The sequence below is a fragment of the Procambarus clarkii genome, chromosome 41 (assembly GCF_040958095.1).
Source record: "Procambarus clarkii isolate CNS0578487 chromosome 41, FALCON_Pclarkii_2.0, whole genome shotgun sequence".
Lineage (NCBI taxonomy): Eukaryota > Metazoa > Arthropoda > Malacostraca > Decapoda > Cambaridae > Procambarus > Procambarus clarkii.
In genome coordinates this window covers 532,473-552,601 of record NC_091190.1, presented here as the reverse complement: position 1 = coordinate 552,601, position 20,129 = coordinate 532,473, and the positions used below count along the sequence as shown (strand labels likewise).

Sequence of the window (20,129 nt, the reverse complement as noted above, 5' to 3'; positions counted from 1 at the left end):
CGGGGTCGGGTTTGGCTTCGGCGTCTGTTTGGTTCCTTCGGAGACTCCCCTTCCACCTCTTGCAATCATTGGGGTCGTTCCTCTGGGGAACTTGTGTTGGTGCTGCGTCACCAGCTTCCTCTTTTGGGTTTTCGGGGTTCCGTGCCTTGGCACCTCCCCGAGCCTTCGCTTGATGTGTTCACGGACGGGTCATCTCTCGGCTGGGGCTTTGTGACCATTGCTCACCAGGTCGGCTGGGGATGGTGGAGTCTGTCCGTCCGTTGGGCTCACAGCACAGTTCGGGAGTTTGTGGCTGTCTGGTTTGCGCTTCGGAGGGTTTGGGTCACTCGGTGCTCTACCATTCAGCTCCATTCGGACTGTTCTCTGGCGGTTCTTGCCGGAACCACAGGGTTTCTCTTAGGTGTTTGACCTTTGGGGTTGGTTCCTTGGAATGGCTTGTTTGCTGTATTCTCGGGGTTTGGCTAACCGTGAGTTTCATGTCCGGGGTGTGTCCTGCGTCCTGGCGGACAACTGTCTCGGTTCATTCCTCTGTTTGCGGATTGGCCAGTTGTCGCCGACTCGGCCGACTCGTTTCGTTGGCTCTGCTGGACGTATGGTCTCCTCGCCATGGACATTCTTCGAGTCGGCGTGGTCTAGGCGTTGCCCATTTTATGTGGCGCCCTTACCCGCCTGTGAGGCGTTTACGTTGGATGCTTTTCGGCAGGACTGGTCGAGGTAGGGGTACCTGTTCCTTTTCTCCCGGTCCAGCTGTTGCTTCGGGTTCTGGCTCGGTTGCAGCCCATTCCCTCGAGAGCAGTTCTTATGGTTCCTTGGTGGCCGGCCCAGCTTCTTTTCAGACGCTGCTTGATAGATGTCCGAACCCGGGGCGTTTTCCCGCGGCTCCGCCTCTTTCGGCAGGTCGGATCGGTCCTGTACGTGACTGGTTCGGCCTTCTCCTCGGCTCTTCGCATCTGGTATTTTGACATGGGTATCACCATCTCTGTGGTGTTCAGGTTGCTTTGTTGATGGTGACCCACCTGCGAGCTTCGTCTTGGCGACAGTATGATGTTCCTGGTGTTTCTATGCACTTTTTCTTGCTCTTTGTACGTTGTCTTCTCTTTCGCATCGGGTTGTCTTGTCTTTTCTTGGGTTTTTCTGGAATACAGTTATTTGATGTTTTCTTACTGTTGCCTCATTTTATGCGGCGCTGGCGGAGCCGCTCCAGCTTGCGTTCGGGGTGGACGTCACATCTGCCCCGTTTCGTACGTTTTCTCGTGTTTTGTTTCACCTCCGGCCTACTCATGCGTCGCCTGCGCCGTCCTGGTCCTTAATCAGGGTGCCATCTTCTTCTCCTCAGGTTGTGGTAGCCCCTTCGGTTCAGGTTTCTGCTCCTTGGTACTGGCTGTAGATTTGTACGTGTGCAGCCATTCTCCGTCTTGGCGACGGTCGAGACGGCTGGTTTCCGGAGGGGTTCTTGGGGTATTGGTGCTTGATTGGTTTGGCCGGGGGGTGCGTCCTGTGTTGTCCGGTTGTGCTTTTTGCTGTTGCCGGCGTACCGTGTCTGGGGATGCGCTGTGGTTGATCCGGGTCCTTCGTTCCCTGTTTTCAGGGCTCGGGTCTCCCGGGTCGTCCGCAGTGTTTTCCTTCTTCCAGCCTGCGGTCTGTCTTTGCGCCCGTGCTGTTCAGACGTTTGCAGCTTTTGCTGCTGTGTTGGTGACGTCTCGGGCTCATTTCGGGCACAGGGATTTGTGGGTCGCACAGGTTTTTGGCCGCCCATCCATATGTGCGTCTGTTCTTGGGCGTTCTTGTTGCCCTGGGTCGCAGGTTTGCGACCGGTTGTCTTGGCTTTGCGTTGCAGAGTTTGTGGCGGCCGCCTCCCGGGCTAGCCCTTTCTTTTCCTTCTCTTTGGGTATGAAGCTCCAGGGAGCCGTAGGGGCTCCCCACAGAAAACCAGCGTTGAATGTAATGAAACGCCATTTTCTGGGTGAGCCCCGGAGGCTCCCTGGAAACCCTCCCTCCCACCGGTCGGCGTTTTTTTTCGCGTTGGTTGAAGCTTAGCTTCCGAACTGGAGCTTGGCAGCCGGCGCGGTAGGTCCGGGGCTCCCCCCTCCCCCTCCCGGGGTGGGGAGGGCTGCGCGGACGATCGGCGCGGCAGTAAAGTGTGATGTTTGCTTGTTTGCTTGTTTCCTTGGGATTGTAGGGAGTTTTCTACCTCTCTGTTCGGTTTTTGTTGTAGTTTCTTACCATGTGGGGTTTGTTTTGTTACGCCTACCTTTCTGGGTGCCTAACCCCGGTCGATGGCAGATAAGGAAAACCCCCAACCATATGGGGTTTTCCAGGGCCATTGCTCCCTGAAACCTCTCTGAAGGGGCCAGGTTCTGGCGCTGGTCCCTGGTAGGTCTGAACTCCTTAGCTAATGTCCCGGTCTAACATAACATACATTAGCCCGATAAGCTCCAGGGAGCCTCCGGGGCTCACCCAGAAAATGGCGTTTCATTACATTCAACGCTGGTTTTTTTTGCAGTAATATTATTCAATGGAGTGAATTGTGATATATTTATATAATAAAATGCGTGAACCATCGCTGTACTCAAAATTATGGTGTGCATATTAGTGATTCAATTAAGTTGTTCATTGAGGTGAATGAGAAGCGTCGCCAGATATGTGGCTTTATTGATCGAATAATTACAGTACAGTTACATCCTGCAATAACACAAGCCATTAATACACTCTACTTAAAACACAGTTTAAGCACTGTCTATTCACTATAACAATAAGCCAACTGCACATGTCTATAGCTAGAATATACAGAAATTAAACTAGAAGTTAACATTACACAAACCTGTACACAAGCACAACACAGCTGATCTGACGATACAAACAAGTCAAGCGAGCATCCAAACAAAACAGTCAAGCGAGCATCCATCCGGTACGATAATATATAACACTTTTACTACATTCAAAAAACAATAAACAAATAGTTTTGCTGTTATTACACTATATACACACAGGTTATATATAAGTATCTGCATGTTTTGTTCACCATAACGAACTACTAAGTTGGTATTGTGAGTCAAAAAGCAACGAGGAGTGACTGCCACACACCAGCCAGCCACTCGCTGCCACTCCCTCCCTCAACAACACCTCACTCGCCCTCATTCTCCTCCCACAATACTGTTTTTGCCTTTATTCACTATACACAGACGTTATATATAAGTATTTACATGTATTGTTCACCATAACTGTACATCTAAGCTTGTATGGTGAGTAAAGGCACAAAGACGTAGCTTCTCACACAGTCAGCTGGTGGTGGCCGCCCTCAAGGCCAGACGTGCTAATATTTCTCCTCTAACAATATTGTTTGTGGTGTTATTACACTATATACACACATTATATATAAGTATCTACCTATTTTATTCACCATACCTGTACAAATAAGCTGGTATGGTGCCCAAAGACCATAGTGGCCACCAGTAAACAACATGACAAGTCGTGCAGACGACGCATCTCCCTTACCAAAATGGCGGCTCCCAACCTACTCCTCTTGCTGTTATTACACTCTATACACACGTTATATATAAGTATCTACATTTGTGTTCACCATAGCGAACCACTAAGCTGGTATGGTGAGTGCAGTCAATAAGTGGTGGCCACACACAATCAGAAGACGACGCCACAACCCTCCCTCCCACAGCATTACTCCTCCCTCCATGGAGCACAGCACTAAATATCACCAGAATCCTACTATTATCAGAATCCTGGTCAGTTTTATCACAGTCAGGGGGTCTTCTATAATACTATCATCGCTAAATAATAGCAGTATCATGTATATTTTGACATTTGTAGGCGATGCTGTGGTCAAAAGCTGAACAGTGGTGCTGTGAGCTCGTGCTGCGTGTGCCAGCCTTAGTGGCTTGTTCAATACTGATGCTCTACCACCCAAGAATGTTGGCCTGGATTTTTTTTCTAGTGGCATCTGGCAACTATCGGTCGTGGCTGTACTATAGCTGCCCCTATCCCAGGCAGGGTGTTTAAATTATAGCACTAGACATGAAATCATATATATATATATTTATATGATGTGCGCGGTTTCAGTTTTGTCACTGAAATCATATATATGTGATTTGCGCGGTTTAAGGGTTAACTTGATTTAGTAGTAGAGTACCCAACTGGCAATGCTGGGGTTATATGTTCGTGCCCACTTCACAGCCCTGGTGGATATTCTCATTGATATATATGTAACGTTGATGTGTGATTTCTGTGTGTTTATTAATGTAATTAACAGTAAATAATATTTAGTTTTGTTTGTATAATTTCAGCTCTTAACTGCCTGACTTACAGTTTTTATGAGACAGTTGATGAAAGCCGTGATGATCTGGACACAGTTCATATTCCTACATCATGGAGACCGATATTTCTGGATGTGTCTACAGTTCAGCTGTTTTTTAACTTGTATGAATTGGTTCCTGCATCACTGTCGCTCATGGTAAGGTTTTACATTTTGTTTTAAGTTGTGATCAAGCTTATTAATCCATCCAATTTGAACACTTTTGCCCACGAACGACGCAGCATTGCGTCGTCGTTTTATTAGATGGAATTCCACGAATGATGCAGCATTGCATCGTTTTCGGCGGCAAATTGGAGGCAGCTTTGGGAGGGGCGCGCTGCGGTTTTGGACATTATATGCATATACTCTTGTAGGGCATTTCTTTGCAAACACAATGATACCAAAATGAAAGACCTAGGACCAGAATTGAGGTAAGAAAGTTGAAAAGAGAATACCATTTTATTGCTCTTTATTAGCACTCACTGGGGTAACACTCCGTCACTTTCTCTGTTTGCTGAGGGTGGTACGCCTGGCTTTTGGACTTTATATATATGCATATAATCCTGTAGGAAATTCTATTGCAAACACACTGATACCAAAATGAAAGACCTAGGTCGAGAATTTAGATGCCCAAAGTGAAGAGAGTGTACACATTTTGTTGCACTTGTGCGCACCCGGGTAACACGCTCTCACTTTCTCGCTGGGCTTTTGGGCTTCATATGCATTTAGTTCTGTAGAGAATTCTATTGCAAACACATTGATATCAATTTGAAAAACCTAGGACGAGAATTGAGATGACAAAGTAGAAAAGAGTATACACTTTTCAGTATTACCGTGCTCTCTAATGTAAGGAGAGGAGCCTTGGGGGTGGCGCCCCCTGTGGCACAGCGCTCTCTTTCTGGTAACCTTGGCCCACTTTCATCTTATTTGCGGGACATTATATGTATATACTCCTGTAGAGATTTTCATTGCGAACACAGTGATACCAAAATGAAAGACCTAGGCCCAGAATTGAGGTAACAAAGTTGAAAGGAGTATACCATTTTATTGCTCTTGATTAGCCCTCACGGAGGTAATGCACTGTCACTTTCTCTGTTTGCTGTGGGTGGTATGCCGGGCTTTTAGAGTTTAGATGCATTTACGCCTCTAGAGAATTCTATTGCAAATACAATGATACCAAAATGAAAGACCTAGGATGAGAATTGAGGTGACCAAAGTGAACAGAATGTGCACATTTTATTGCTCTTGCGTGATCCTGGGTAACTTGCTCTCACTTTCTCTGTTTGCTGCGGGTGGTAAGCCGGGCTTTTGGAGTTTATATGCATTTACACCTCTAGAGAATTCTATTGCGAACACATTGATACCAAATTTAATATCTTAGGACGAAAATTGAGGTGACAAAGTTGAAAAGAATATACACTTTTCAGAATTACTGCGCGCTCCCTCGCCCTCCTGGTTAACGCCCATCCCCACCTGGAGTAGTGTGGCGCTTGCGGGCCCAAAGTGCGAAAGTGTTAAATTGGCTAAAAAATTGCGTAGTGGATATCACAGCACAGAACGTAAACTTGTTGCACTTGTTTATTGTATACAGTAGTAGAAGGGGTATTTGGCTGTGCCCAGGTGTCTGTTCCCCCTCCCCTCTCCAACCCTGACTCCCTCTTTCCCTCTCCCATCCTGACTCCCTCTTTCCCTCTCCCATCCTGACTCCCTCTTTCCCTCTCCCATCCTGACTCCCTCTTTCCCTCTCCCATCCTGACTCCCTCTTTCCCTCTCCCATCCTGACTCCCTCTTTCCCTCTCCCATCCTGACTCCCTCTTTTCCTCTCCCATCCTGACTCCCTCTTTCCCTCTCCCATCCTGACTCCCTCTTTTCCTCTCCCATCCTGACTCCCTCTTTCCCTCTCCCATCCTGACTCCCTCTTTCCCTCTCCCATCCTGACTCCCTCTTTTCCTCTCCCATCCTGACTCCCTCTTTCCCTCTCCCATCCTGACTCCCTCTTTCCCTCTCCCATCCTGACTCCCTCTTTCCCTCTCCCATCCTGACTCCCTCTTTCCCTCTCCCATCCTGACTCCCTCTTTCCCTCTCCCATCCTGACTCCCTCTTTTCCTCTCCCATCCTGACTCCCTCTTTCCCTCTCCCATCCTGACTCCCTCTTTCCCTCTCCCATCCTGACTCCCTCTTTCCCTCTCCCATCCTGACTCCCTCTTTCCCTCTCCCATCCTGACTCCCTCTTTCCCTCTCCCATCCTGACTCCCTCTTTCCCTCTCCCATCCTGACTCCCTCTTTCCCTCTCCCATCCTGACTCCCTCTTTCCCTCTCCCATCCTGACTCCCTCTTTCCCTCTCCCATCCTGACTCCCTCTTTCCCTCTCCCATCCTGTCTCCCTCTTTCCCTCTCCCACCCTGACTCCTGCTTGATACCTGGTTGATGGGGTTCTGGGAGTTCTTCTGGCTCCCCAAGCCCAGCCTGAGGCCAGGCTTGACTTGTGAGAGTTTGGTCCACCAGACTGTTGCTTGCAGCGGCCCGCAGGCCCACATATCCTCCACAACCAGGCTGGTCCGGCACTCCTTGGAGGAAACTATCTAGTTTCCTCTTGAAGATGTCCACGGTTGTTCCGGCAGTATTTCTTATGCTCGCTGGGAGTATGTTGAACAACCGTGGACCTCTGATGTTTATACATTCTGCATTTTCTTCTGTATCGTTCACTCCAGTATGTTGTTATTTTACTAAGTAGATTTGGGACCTGGCCCTCCAGTATTTTCCACATACCAGTATGTGTTGTTTGATATTTCTCCCGACGTCTTTCTAGCGAGTACATTCGGAGAGCTTTGAGACGATCTCAATAATTTAGATGCTTTATCTCGTTTATGTATCCCGTATATGTTCTCTGTACTCCCTCTATTTCAGCAATCTCTCCTGCTCTGAAGGGGGAAGTGAGTACTGAGCAGTACTCAAGACGGGACAACACAAGTGATTTGAAGAGTACATCCGTTGTGGATCCCTGGATTTGAAAGTTCTTGTAATCCATCCTATCATTTTCCTGGCTGCTGCAATATTTGCTTGGTTATGCTCCCTAAAATTTAGGTCATCAGACATCATTATTCCCAAATCCTTTACATGTTGCTTTCCTACTATGGGTAAATTTGATTGCTTTTGTACCCTGTATTATGTTTAAGGTTCTCATTTTTATTGTATCTGAGTACCTGGAATTTATCACTGTTAAACATCATGTTATTTTCTGCTGCCCAGTCAAAAAGCTTTATTAAACACTTTATGCGGATCAGGACATTACCTGGAGTCCTGTTTGCCTAACCGCTTCCGCAATGTGGACATAAAATGATGTCCTCAAAAAAATATTTGTATAAAATTCAATTTTAATCCGATTTACTTTGGGTCTTTTCAAACTGCGCGCCATGAGGCTCTTTCTCACCACCAGGCTGCATGGTACAATAAGTTCATGAAAGGTGTGGACCCACTTCGATCAAATGGTATTACCATTTTACCAGGAAAACTCACAAGTGGACCAAAAAGATAACGTTTATTTCCTGCAAATGGCTTTGCATAATGCCTTTGTTTTGTACAAATACAACATAACTGATCCAAAAAAAGCTAACATTGCTACAGTTCCACGAGGTGGCAATTTGGGCCCTATTGCTCTGGGACCCGGAAGATTGGCCTCAAATAGCAACAGTATCTCAACACTTGCGGCACGCTCCAGACATAAATGATGACACAGGTCCTGCCTATGCTGACGCCATGCAAACTCCTAGACCATCTGGTGTGAGGCGGCCTTTGTTCACTTCAACACCTCAAGCTGAAGCAGCAACCGAATCAGAACCCGAGATGTCTGGCACACAGCCATTTGACGAGACAGTTTTGTCAGATGACTCTGACTCAAATGTTGAACCTCCAGCGATTCAGTTGATTCTGAAAATCGCATGAACTACAAACTGAAACGAGTATTTTGATACCAGAATGAACACTGTATCACATAAACTGCCGTAAGTAGACTCGAACCTTCGTAGATTTTTTTTTGGGTGTAGCGTGTGTGTGCATGATTGTCCCAAACGGGTTGCAGGTGGGTGACTTTAGCCGTTTATACTGGTAATGCTTCCCCCATATCATGTATTATTATATGCATATGTCTGTTTAGGGTATTTTATTCCGATCAATGTACAACCAAAAATAACTGTGTGCAACAAGTATAAACTTGACAAACATAACAACAGTAAAAACATTTCGTGTGTGTTTGATGCTCACTGATATGTTCCAGCGTTGTTTTATATTTGGCGCTATCCTATCTTACGCTTTGTTGATCTTTTTTACCTACGGGCTCATAGAACATTCTATTGCGAACACATTGGCACAAAAATGAATGACGTATATAGAATAATAATGTCAGGACAGTGAAATAAGTATAAACTTTCAAAGCGCCATATCGCACATGTGTCGTTGCGTCACCGATACCAGGTAACAGTTCCGCCACTTCCCACACTCTTGCGGGTGGGCCGCGACCATTATTCTATGTTTATATTCATATCACCGTGTTAGGAATTTCATTGCGAGTCCATTGATACCAAAATTAACGCTGTAGGACAAGTGTGGAGGTGATAACAATCCCAAGAGTAAAAACATTTTGTTGCTGTTGGGCGCTCACGGCGAGTCATCTACGTAGGCTTTTATTTGGTGCTGGTATCCCTATACCTTTCGTGACCTTTTTACTGATGTTCTTCTAGAGAATTTTATTGCGAACACGTTGGTACCAAAATGAAATACGTAGCTCGAGAACTAAGGTCAGGAGAGTAAAAAGAGTATACACATTTTTGTTTTGACGCTTAAGCGACAAAAACGCCGCGCGCACATATCGCTTTTTTTTAACCTTTTTAACCTTTTTTCTGTGGGGAGCCCCGTCGGCTCCCCGGAGCTATCCCAGGCTGATATGCTAATGTCAGACTTTGGCATCAGTCATGTGTATGGAGTTCTTAGGCGTACCGGGGACCACGGCCAGAACCGGGCCCCCTCAGAGAGGCAAGGGGAGCAATGGCCTATAGAAGCCCCCGTGTAGTTGGAAGCATTCTATGTCTGCCATCGACCGGAACAGGCACCCAGAAAGGTAAGCGCCCCAAAACAAACCCCTATTCTGGTGAAAATTGCTACCTAATACCGAACTAGTGGATAGAACTCCCCAACCGAAAACAAGCAAATTAGTGTGACGTCACACACTGCCGCGCCGCTGTCTGCGCAGCTCCCCCCTCCCCGGGAGGGGGAAGGGGGAGCCCCAGACCCCCCGCGCCGGCTACCCACACCTCAGTTCTTGAGGCTGATGCTATGGGCGATGGTCGTGTGCTCTGGCTCCGGTGTCGCTACTGCACTGTGCTTTGAGTGTGGTGTTAGTTTTGTGGGTGCGAGAGCCAGGAGTTATCTTCAGTACTCGGGCTGCATGCGCCTAGGGCTGCCTTCCCTAGGTGCCCTGTAAGTACTGCCCTTGGGGCTTGGGGCCACCTTCCACAGGCTCCTCGGGGTCTGCCTCTGCTGGTCCGTTTTACCTTTCGGTTTTTCGGCCGCCTGTTGGGCTCTTGGGTGTTCTGTTCTCCCTTGTTACCGGCAGGTAAGAGGCAGTTTGCACTGGTAGGGGCGCAGGGTGCTGCTCAGCTTGTAATTCCCGACATCGCGGCCGGCTCTGTTCCTTGGGGTTCGCTGTCCTCTTGCGGGGTTTTGCTTTTCTTTTTGTTTTTGCCTGGTGGGGGGTTCTGTCATTTTATTCAGTTTGTTTTTGCCCTTCCACTGTTCTCCTCGGTGGCGCCCCCTGCTAGGTCCCCGTGAGTGTACACGTCCCTGGGGTTCAGCTTTAGAAGTTTGCTTGGTAGTTTTGGGCGCCGGTTTGCAGCACCCTGCCTGGGACTACCTGAGCGCGAGTCCTCTTAAAGTAAACGCTCAGGACCCTGGGAATCCCCTAGGGGGCGCGTGGGTCCGATGGATGTGACCCCGGAGTCCCCACTCGCTGTGTGCGAGTTTGAGGGTTGCTCGGTCCCCTTGTCTCAGGGTGACCCTCATTGTTTTTGCCTCTGCCATGCTGCCTGTTGGGTCGGTGATACTTTCGACCCTGAGTCCTGTGAGTGTTGCTGCTTGCTTGTGACTCAATTTACCCAATCCTCTGATGATTCTATTCGGGTACAGGCGGCACGTGCGTTGCAGTCTAGGTTTCGTCTGTTGCAACGCGCTCGGTTGGTTGCTTCCCCGGATGCCCCGGGGCTGCCCCGCTTTGCTTTTCGAGACCCGGACTTGGGGGTGGGGGTCGCTTCGATCCTGGTTCAGTCCGCACCTCCTCGTCCTTCCCCTTCTGTTCGTTCTGGTCCCCCGCCCCTGCTTCCGGCCCCGAAGCGTCTGAGGGTTTCGGGGTCGGAGCAGGGGTTACTTGATCTCGAGACTCGGGCAGCTTCGGGGGTTGCCCCTTCCGGGGGGGCGGCAGAGGCATTCGAGTCTTGTCTCCCGGCCGAAGCTTCAGGGTCTGACCAGTGGGCCCCCCTTCCTCCAGCTTTTCCGGCTGCTCCGTCCTTGTCTTGTGGGGTCGGGGCTTGGGGAGAGGACTCGGCCTCGGGTCCTGTGGTGACGGACCTCGAGGCTGGGGAGGGGCTGACTTGGGGGCCTTGGGCCCCGCTGGACCCCGCCTGGGTTTTTCTTCCCACTGAGCGGGGCTTATTGTTACAAGGAGTGGGGTTTTCTTTCCCCCCCTCTGCGTACGAGTTGGATTTGGTGTCGGCCCCTCCCCGGGTACGGTTCCGTGTTCCCCCAGGTACGTCGGTTCCGTCCTTCCGGAGGTTTTCGGCTTATCGCATCCAACCTGGTGTGGTGCGAGCGGCCTTTGCAGCTTACCTCCTGCGTGACCCGGATTATGCCTCGGAAATGGATCCGTCCACGTTCAGGTTTGGGACTTCGTTCCCTTTCTGGCTCCGTTACGAGGTTCCGGAGTCATCCTGGCTAGCAGACTGCCCCTTGTTTGGTCTGGATTCCTGGCATTCCTTCTGTCGTTCCCGCACGCTGGAGTGGCGGGAAGCTTCCACGGTGCTTCAGGTTTTCCTGGGGGGTGAACTTGAGTACCTGAATGAGTGCTTGTTTGCCCCTGCCCTTCCCTGCGATGTGGGCGTTATTCAGCTCCATGTGCAGGTTCCCTCCCTTTCGGCGGCGCTCGTGGCGGAGGACTTGCGCGCTCGGGGCCTTTTGTGTTCGGCCTTACGGTTCTTTTCCCTCCTGGAGCTGTCTTCGGATTGGCTCGTGGAGGATGTGGGGACGCTTGGGTCCGTCCCGGGGTCCGGCACCTTGTCCTCGGCTGCGCGTTCGTCGGCTGCCTTGTTGAAGCTGTTCACGCCGATTTTGCGGGATGCGGTTTCCCTGTTCTATGCTTCCCGTCTCGCGTGTCGGCAGGCGGTGCTGGGTTCCTCCGTGGAATCTGCTTGGGCTCTGGCTCTTAGGCGTTCTTCCCCTTTTTGTCCTCTCCTGTTTGGGGAGTCGGCCGTGGCGCAGTTTATTCAGGCTGCGTCGGCGGCTTGTCGTCCGATGTCGGACTTGTTGGTTTTCCGGGGGTCCCGGGGTGGGTCTTCCCGGAAAGGTCGTGCCAGGGCTCGGGGTTCCTCTCGTCGTGGTAGGCCTCTGGTGTCAGGTTTGGGGTTGGCTCCTCCTGCGGACCCTCCCTCGTCTGGTCGGCGCGGTGTTCGCGCTGTGCGGGGTTCTGGGTCTCGTAAGGGTCACCGGCCCTTTCGCGGTTTGCCCCTTTGACGGGGCGATGGGGGGGCGGCTTGCGCTGTTCGCCCGCGCCTGGTCCCACGATTCGTGGGCCTTTCGGGTCGTGTCTCGCGGCCTGCGGTGGCGTTGGGTGGCCCCTCCCCCCTTTGGGGGGTCGGGGCTGGCGGGGCAGGCTTCTTCCCCTGCGCTCTGTCGAGTCGTCTTGGAGTGGGTACGCTTGGGCGTCGTCGAAACGTCGTCGTCCCTCAGATGGGTTTCCCGTCTGTTTCCGGTTCCGAAACGGGACTGCGCGGACCTGCGGTTCATTCTGGACTTGTCCCGTCTGAACCCCTGGGTTCATTGCCCCTCCTTTCGGATGACTACGCTGTCTCAGGTTCGGCTCCTCTTGGAGCCGGGTGCTTGGATGGTGTCCCTGGACCTCCGGGACGCTTATTGGCATGTCCCGATTCATCCGCGGTTCAGGGACTGGCTTGGTTTTGTAGTGGGGCGTCTGAGTTACCGCTTTCGTTGTCTCCTGTTCGGGTTGAACCTGGCACCTCGCGTGTTCACACGCCTTACACGGGTTGTGGTGGCTCGTTTGCGTCTCCTAGGTGTTCGGGTGTTGGCCTACCTCGACGACTGGCTGGTTTGGGCTCCCAGCCGGTCAGCTTGCTTGCTAGCCAGGGATTTGGTTCTTTCCCAGCTCGCCGGGTTCGGGTTCTTGGTGAACTGGAGGAAGTCCCATCTGGTTCCCTCTCAGGTTCGGACATGGCTGGGTCTCGTGTGGGACTCTCGGACCGCCTCCTTGTCTCTCCCTCCGGAGTCTCTCCTGCGGCTGCGGTCCCGCCTTCGTCTGTTTCTGGAGGGCCCTCGGGTCACCCGGCGGTTGCTCGAGGGGCTGTGCGGGAGCCTGAACTTCGCGATGGTGGTCTACCCGCCGGGTCGGGTTTGGCTTCGACGGCTGTTCTGGTTCCTTCGGGGTTCCCCCTTCCGCCTCTCTCGCGATCGCAGAGTTCGACCCCCGGGGGCCTTGCGTCGGTTGCTGCGTCACCGGCTTCCTCTTCGGGTTTTTCGGGGTTCAGTGCCTTGGCGCCTACCCGAGCCCTCGCTCGATGTGTACACGGATGCGTCGTCTCTCGGCTGGGGTTTTGTGACCAGTGCTCACCAGGCCGGCCAGGGGCGTTGGGATCCGTCCTTCCGTCGAGCTCACAGTACGGTGCGGGAGTTCGCGGCAGTGTGGTTTGCTCTGGGGAGGATTCGGGTGGCCCGCGGATCGACGATTCGGCTCCATTCGGACTGCTCTCCGGTGGTTCATTGCCTGAACCGCGGGGGTTCGATGCGGTCCTTGTCTCTTTGGGGTTGGTCGCTTCGGGTGACTCGTCTGCCGAGTTCTCGGGGTTTGGCTCTCCTGGCGGTTCACGTACGGGGCGTGTCCAACGTCTTGGCCGACGCCCTGTCTCGCTTCGTTCCCCTCTCCACGGAGTGGACGGTCGACGACGAGTCCTTCCGTTGGCTTTGCCAGACGTTCGGGCGCCCCGAAGTGGACCTCTTCGCGTCGGCGTGGTCGCGGCGTCTTCCCGTTTATGCGGCGCCCTTCCCCGATTGCGAGGCCGACGGGGTCGATGCCTTTCGGCTCGACTGGTCGAGGTGGGGGTTCCTGTACCTCTTTCCCCCAGTTCGGCTGTTGCTCCAGGTCCTGACTCGCTTAGAGACTTACCGGGGGAGAGTTGTCCTTCTGGCCCCTTGGTGGCCGGCCCAGCCTTGGTTTCAGGCGCTGGTTGCTCGGTGTCCGAACCCGAGGGTTTTCCCGCGGCTCCGCCTCTTTCAGCAGATCGGGCCGGTGCGTCACGTAGCTGGTTCGATCTTCTCCTCGAGTCTTCGCGTATGGTTTTTTTGACTCGAGTCTATCATCATCTCTATGGTGATCAGGTGGCCTCCTTGTTGGTGTCCCACCTGAGGGCTTCTTCTCGGCGGCAGTATGAAGTTTCCTGGCGGTCCTTCCGTTTCTTTTTGCGTCTTCGTCGTGTTAGCTCCTTGTCTGTTCGGGTGGTCTTGTCCTTCCTCTCGTGGTTGTTTCAGGACCGTCATCTTATGCCTAACACTGTCGCTTCGTATCGTGCGGCGCTGGCGGAGCCGCTTCAGCTTGCTTTCGGTATCGATGTTACGTCTGCGCCGTTTCGCAAGCTGTCTCGTGCATTGTTTCACCTCCGGCATGCTCATGCGTCGCCTGAGCCGTCCTGGTCTTTGGACAGAGTGCTCGCTTTCCTTTCATCTCCTCGTTTCGTTGTGGCCCCTTCGGTCCAGGATTGTTTTTCCAAGGCACTTTTCTTGTTGGCTTTGGCCTCTGGGGGTCGGGTAGGGGAGCTTCATGCTCTCCTCCGGCGCAGGGGTTTCTGCTCTTTTGGTCGTGGTGATAGTTTTGTTCGTTTGCAGCCGTCTCCTTCTTTTCTGGCGAAGAATGAGACTGCTGCGTTCCGGAGGGGTCCATGGGTGGTTGATGCTTGGTTGGTCAGGCCGGGGGTGCATCATGTTTTGTGTCCGGTTGCGGCGCTTCGCCGTTATTTGCGCGCCACAGCTTCTGTGTCCGGGGACGCGCTGTGGGTTGATCCGGTTTCCCTTCTTCCCTGTTCGCGGGTTCGGGTCTCTCAGGTCGTCCGCAGGGTTATTAGGTCTAGCCAGCCTGCGGTCTATCCCCGTGCCCATGACGTTCGTAAGTTCGTGGCTCTTGCTGCCGTCTTTGGGAATATGTCTTGGTCTGATATTCGGGCGCGGGGATTTTGGCGGTCGAACAGGGTCCTGGCTGCTCGTTACCTTGTGAATGTCCCTGGCCCTCGTCGGGCCTGTGTTGCTTTGGGTCGGCGGTTGCAGCCAGTTGTCTCGGCTTCGAGTTGAGGGGTGAGCGACGACCGCCTCCCGGGTAAGTCCCTCTTTTTCTGTCTGTGGGTAGTTAGCTCCGGGGAGCCAACGGGGCTCCCCCCAGAAAACCAGCGTTGAATGTAATGAAACGCCATTTTCTGGGTGAGTCCCGGAGGCTCCCCGGCATCCCTCCCTCCCTCCGGTCGGCGGTTTTTCGCGTTTTTGACATCCAGCCTCAAGAACTGAGGTGTGGGTAGCCGGCGCGGGGGGTCTGGGGCTCCCCCTTCCCCCTCCCGGGGAGGGGGGAGCTGCGCAGACAGCGGCGCGGCAGTGTGTGACGTCACACTAATTTGCTTGTTTTCGGTTGGGGAGTTCTATCCACTAGTTCGGTATTAGGTAGCAATTTTCACCAGAATAGGGGTTTGTTTTGGGGCGCTTACCTTTCTGGGTGCCTGTTCCGGTCGATGGCAGACATAGAATGCTTCCAACTACACGGGGGCTTCTATAGGCCATTGCTCCCCTTGCCTCTCTGAGGGGGCCCGGTTCTGGCCGTGGTCCCCGGTAGGCCTAAGAACTCCATACACATGACTGATGCCGAAGTCTGACATTAGCATATCAGCCTGGGATAGCTCCGGGGAGCCTCCGGGACTCACCCAGAAAATGGCGTTTCATTACATTCAACGCTGGTTTTTTCGCCAGGCGGGCGAAAGTGTTAATAACTGCTTGTAGTTTTTCAATATCTCAGCAGAGGTAATTTTCATGTTGATTTTTGTGTCATCTACAAAGGATGATACAAAGCTGTGCCTTGTATTTGAGTCTATATCTGATATGAGAATAAGGAAAAGCATTGCTGCAAGGACTGTACCTTGAGGTACTGAGCTTTTAACTGCGCTTGAACTCGATTTTATATGGTTGACTGTTACTCTTTGTGTTCTGTTTGACAGAAAACTGAGTATCCAGTGTCCTACTTTACCAGTTATTCCCATTGACCTCATTTTGTGTGCTATCACTCCATGGTCACACTTACCGAATGCCTTTACAAAGTCCGTGTATACCACATCTGCATTCTGTTTTTCTTCAAATGCCTCAGGGATTTTGTCGTAATGGTAAAGTAGCTGTGAGAGGCACGATCTTCCTGCTCTAATTCCATGTTGGCCTGGATTGTGGAGGTCATTGGTTTCCATGAGGCTAGTGACCTGACTCCTAATCACTCTCTCAAATACTGTACTTTTATTATGTGGGACATTAGTGCAACTGGTCTATAGTTCTTTGCCAATGCTTTGCTCCCTCCCTTGTGTAGAGGGACTATGTCTGCTGCTGTAAGCGCATCTGGTATCTCCCCCGTGTCCAAGCTCTTCCTACCGTACTATACTGAGCGCCTGTGCTACTGGTACCTTGCATTTCTTTACAAATATTTAATTCCCAGAGTCCATTCCATTCCCCAGGGCTGAATGCATTGGCATGTTTTCAATTTCCATTTCAATATCTGCTACACTCATGTTCATATCAGTTATATTTACAGGGGTTTGGATATCACACATAAAGAAGTTGGCCAGATCTTCCACTTTCATGCTGTTTTCTGTGGAGGAGCCCCTATGGCTCCCTGGAGCTTAACAGGCTGATGTATGTTATATTAGACCGGGACATTAGCTGAGGAGTTCAGACCTACCAGGGACCAGATCCAGAACCTGGCCCCTTCAGAGAGGTTTAAGGAAGCAATGGCCCTGGAAAACCCCCTTGTGGTTGGGGTTTTCCTTATCTGCCATTGACCGGGGTTAGGCACCCAGAAAGGTAGGCATAACAAAACAAACCCCACATGATGAAAAACTAAAACAAAAAAACGAACAGAGAGGTAGAAACTCACTACAATCCCATGGAAACAAGCAAACGAGCAAACATCACACTTTACTGCCGCACCGATCGTCCACGCAGCCCTCCCCGCCCTGAGAGGGGGTGGAGGGAGCTCCGGACCTTCCGCGCCGGCTGCCTAGCATCAGTTCGTAAGCTAATGTCAACCGAGATAGATGCTTCTCTGGCCTGTTTCCTAGGCGGTGTTTGCCTTGTGTGGCGTTCACTGCCGTGTGTTGTGTTGTGCGGTGGCCAGGTGTTCCTCATCAGTACCGGGGTTGCATGTGCTTAGGGGCTTCCTTCCCTAAGCGCCCTGTGAGTACTGCCCCTGTGTGACAGGGTTATCTTCCCTGGGGCATTCGGGAACCATTCCCGTAGAGGTTCTTGCTGCTCGGCATTTGCCTCGCCCTTGGGGGCAGCTGGGGCTTGGGGCCCTTGTTTGGCCCTGGGTAGGGACTGGTAATGTGCTGGTTAGGGCATCAAGGTGTTGCGCGACCTGCCACCTAAGCGGCGACCGCTTCCTGTTGCCTCCGGAGACGGTGTACTTTTGCGGGGATTTTCTTTTGTTTTTATTTTTCATTTGCCTGGTGGGGGTCTGCCTAGTGTGGCTATAGTTCCACTGGTAGTGTTTGGTGGCCCTCTGCTAGACTCCTGTGATTGTACACGTCGCAGGGGTTTTCAGTGTTGTCCTTTACCATCTTGTTATTTTTGAGTTTCTTAACCGGTTAGCAACACCTTGCCCGGGCTTCCCATAGCATATCCCTATGGGCCCTGGAAACCCCTGTCTTCCGGGTTCCAACATGTCTTGTACGGGATCGTTGGTTGCTGTGCCCTTGTCTCCTGGTGAGTCGCCACTTTTACCTCCGTCATGTTGCCTGTTGTCACTGACACCTTGACCCGGAGTCCTGCAAGATATATTCTCTGCTTGTTCTCCAGTACTCTCCTGATGTTATTACTGTTCAGAGTACAGGCGGCATCCGTGTTGCAAGCTAGGTTATGTTGCTACAACTCGCTAGGTTGGTTTCCCACTCGGATGCCCCGAGGCCGCCCCGTTTGGTTAGGCGCTGTTCGCCCCTTTCCCACCCTGTTCCCGGCTCCGGACTGTCTGTGGGTTTCAGGGTCGGGACAGGGTTTAGTTGGTGCCGAGACTCGGGCGGTTTTTGGGGGCTGCCCCGTTCGGGTTGGGAACGGAGGTTTTCGAGCCTGTTCCTCCTGCCAAGGCTTCTGGGTCTTACCAGCGGCCCTTTCTTGCTGCCTTTCCCATGGACTCTTCCTTTTCTTTAAGGGCGGAGGGCTTGGAAGACGGCTCTGCCCCGGGACCTCTGTTGCAGGTTCCTCAGGCTGAGGGGGTATGCCTGCTAGCAGTTCTGGGGCGGTTTGCCCCTGCCTGCGTTTTCTGCTTCTGGGCGGAGTTTTTCGCCCATCCAGTCTGCTTGCTTCCCACTTTTGCTTGCGTGTTTTCGTATCTTTAGCGTCGGTCACAGCCCTCTGTTCTGATGGCCATTTTCTTCTGCCAGTTTCCCGGCGTGGTCACCAGGGCTGCATTGCAGTTTATTTACATGCGTCTGGGTGTGCGAGCGAGCGTCTTAGGCGCGTTTTTCACCTTTTTAGGGGGTTTTATTCTCCTGTTGTCATTTCTTTGCTTTTCTGGGGTTTTATTCTCCTGTTGTCATTTCTTTGCTTTTCTGGGGTTTTCTGCCCGTTTCCTGTTCCTCTGGGAATGTTTGAGTGTTGATTTTACACCGGGTTTTCCGTTTTTTTCTGTTTTGGGTCTGGGCCCTAGGGTTTGGGCTCAGTGTCCCTGTCTGTTATGCTTGCTCCTACACCTTGTCCCTCGGTTTTCGGTCTGTTTTGACCGTTTCCCTGGAGGTTCTGTCTGGGGGCTGTGCTTTGCCTTTCTGCGGTGTATCTCCGGTGTATAGCCGGCGCGGTAGGTCCGGGGCTTCCCCCTTTCCCTCTCGGGACGGGGAGGGCTGCGCAGACGATCGGTGCGGCAGTAAAGTGTGATGTTTGCTTGTTTCTTTGGGATTGTAGGGAGTTTCTACCTCTCTGTTCGGTTTTTTGTTTTAGTTTTTTACCATGTGGGGTTTGTTTCGTTATGCCTACCTTTCTGGGTGCCTAACCCCGGTCAATGGCAGATAAGGTAAATCCCAACCACAAGGGGTTTTCCAGGGCCATTGCTCCCTGAAACCTTTCTGAAGTTGCCAGGTTCTGGCACTGGTAGGTCTGAACTATTTAGCTAATGTCCCGGTCTAATATAACATACATTAGCCCGATAAGCTCCAGGAAGCCTCCAGGGCTCACCCAGAAAATGGCGTTTCATTACATTCAACTCTGGTTTTTTTGGAGTGCTAAACATGTCCTCATACTGCTTTTTTAGGATTTCACTGATTTTTTTGTCATTCTCAGTGTATGAACCTTCATTTGTACGAATGGGTCCAATACTGGCAGTGGTTTTTGCTTTTGATTTTGCATATGTAAAGAAATATTTTAATATTTTGGGTTTTTCTTTATTGAATTGATCTCTGTTCTAATTTCCTTTCTTCAGTCTGATACGAATGCTTCAGTCTCTGTTAGATTTCTTCAATTTCCCTGTTTAAATTATTCCTTCTATATATGGAGAGGCATGTCTGTTTAAGTATTTCTTAATTTTTTTCTTCTTTTGTCGTCTGCGTTCTCTTTCTACGTTGGACCTCTTTCTGGCTTTCCTCAAAGGCACATGTTCCAGACAGACTTCATATGTTTCAGAAGTTAGTTTTCAATTCCTTGTGTAGGATTTTTATTACTTAGAACAGTTTCCTATTGAATGTTTGTAAGGGTCCTGTTTATTTTCTCCCAGTCTATCCTTTTAATATTAAAATTAAATTTACTGAATAGCTCTTCTCGATTGTTATTTCTCTTGGGCATACTACTGTTATTAATGTTAGTTTGCACCTCAATGATCTTGTGGTCCGAGTTTGTAGTGTCTGAGATTGTAATGTCTCTGATTAGCTCCTCATTGTTCGTGAATATCAGGTCCAGCGTGTTGCCATTCCTAGTTGGTTCTGTAATCTGCTGATTGAGCGAGAATTTGTCATAGAATCTCAGTAGTCCTCTGACCTGTGATTGGTTGTTTCGAGATTGATTTCCTGTTATAATGCTATTGTTTACTATTCTCCATTTTAAACTTGTTAGATTGAAGTCTCAAAAAAATTGGCATTGAATGTACAGTAATGAAACCCCATTTTCTGGGTGAGACCTGGAGGCTCCCCAGAGCTATACTGGGCTAATGTGTATATATTAGACCGTGGCAACAGTCAATCGAAGGAGTTCTAGGCCTACCGGGGAACAGAGCCAGAACCTGGCCCCCTCAAGAGAGCCACGAGGAGAAATGGCCTAAAGACATCCCATTGTAATTGGA

The 20,129-nt window shown here is 51.2% G+C and overlaps 1 protein-coding gene across 1 annotated transcript in view; it reads left to right on the top strand.

Moving 5' to 3' along the window:
• The window catches only part of LOC123754655 (exportin-7), a 396,982-nt gene that overhangs the window by 62,617 nt on the left and 314,236 nt on the right, over positions 1–20,129 (top strand). The window contains 1 exon segment of the mRNA XM_069339312.1: positions 4,299–4,465. Within this exon segment, the coding sequence (XP_069195413.1) occupies positions 4,299–4,465 (167 nt within the window).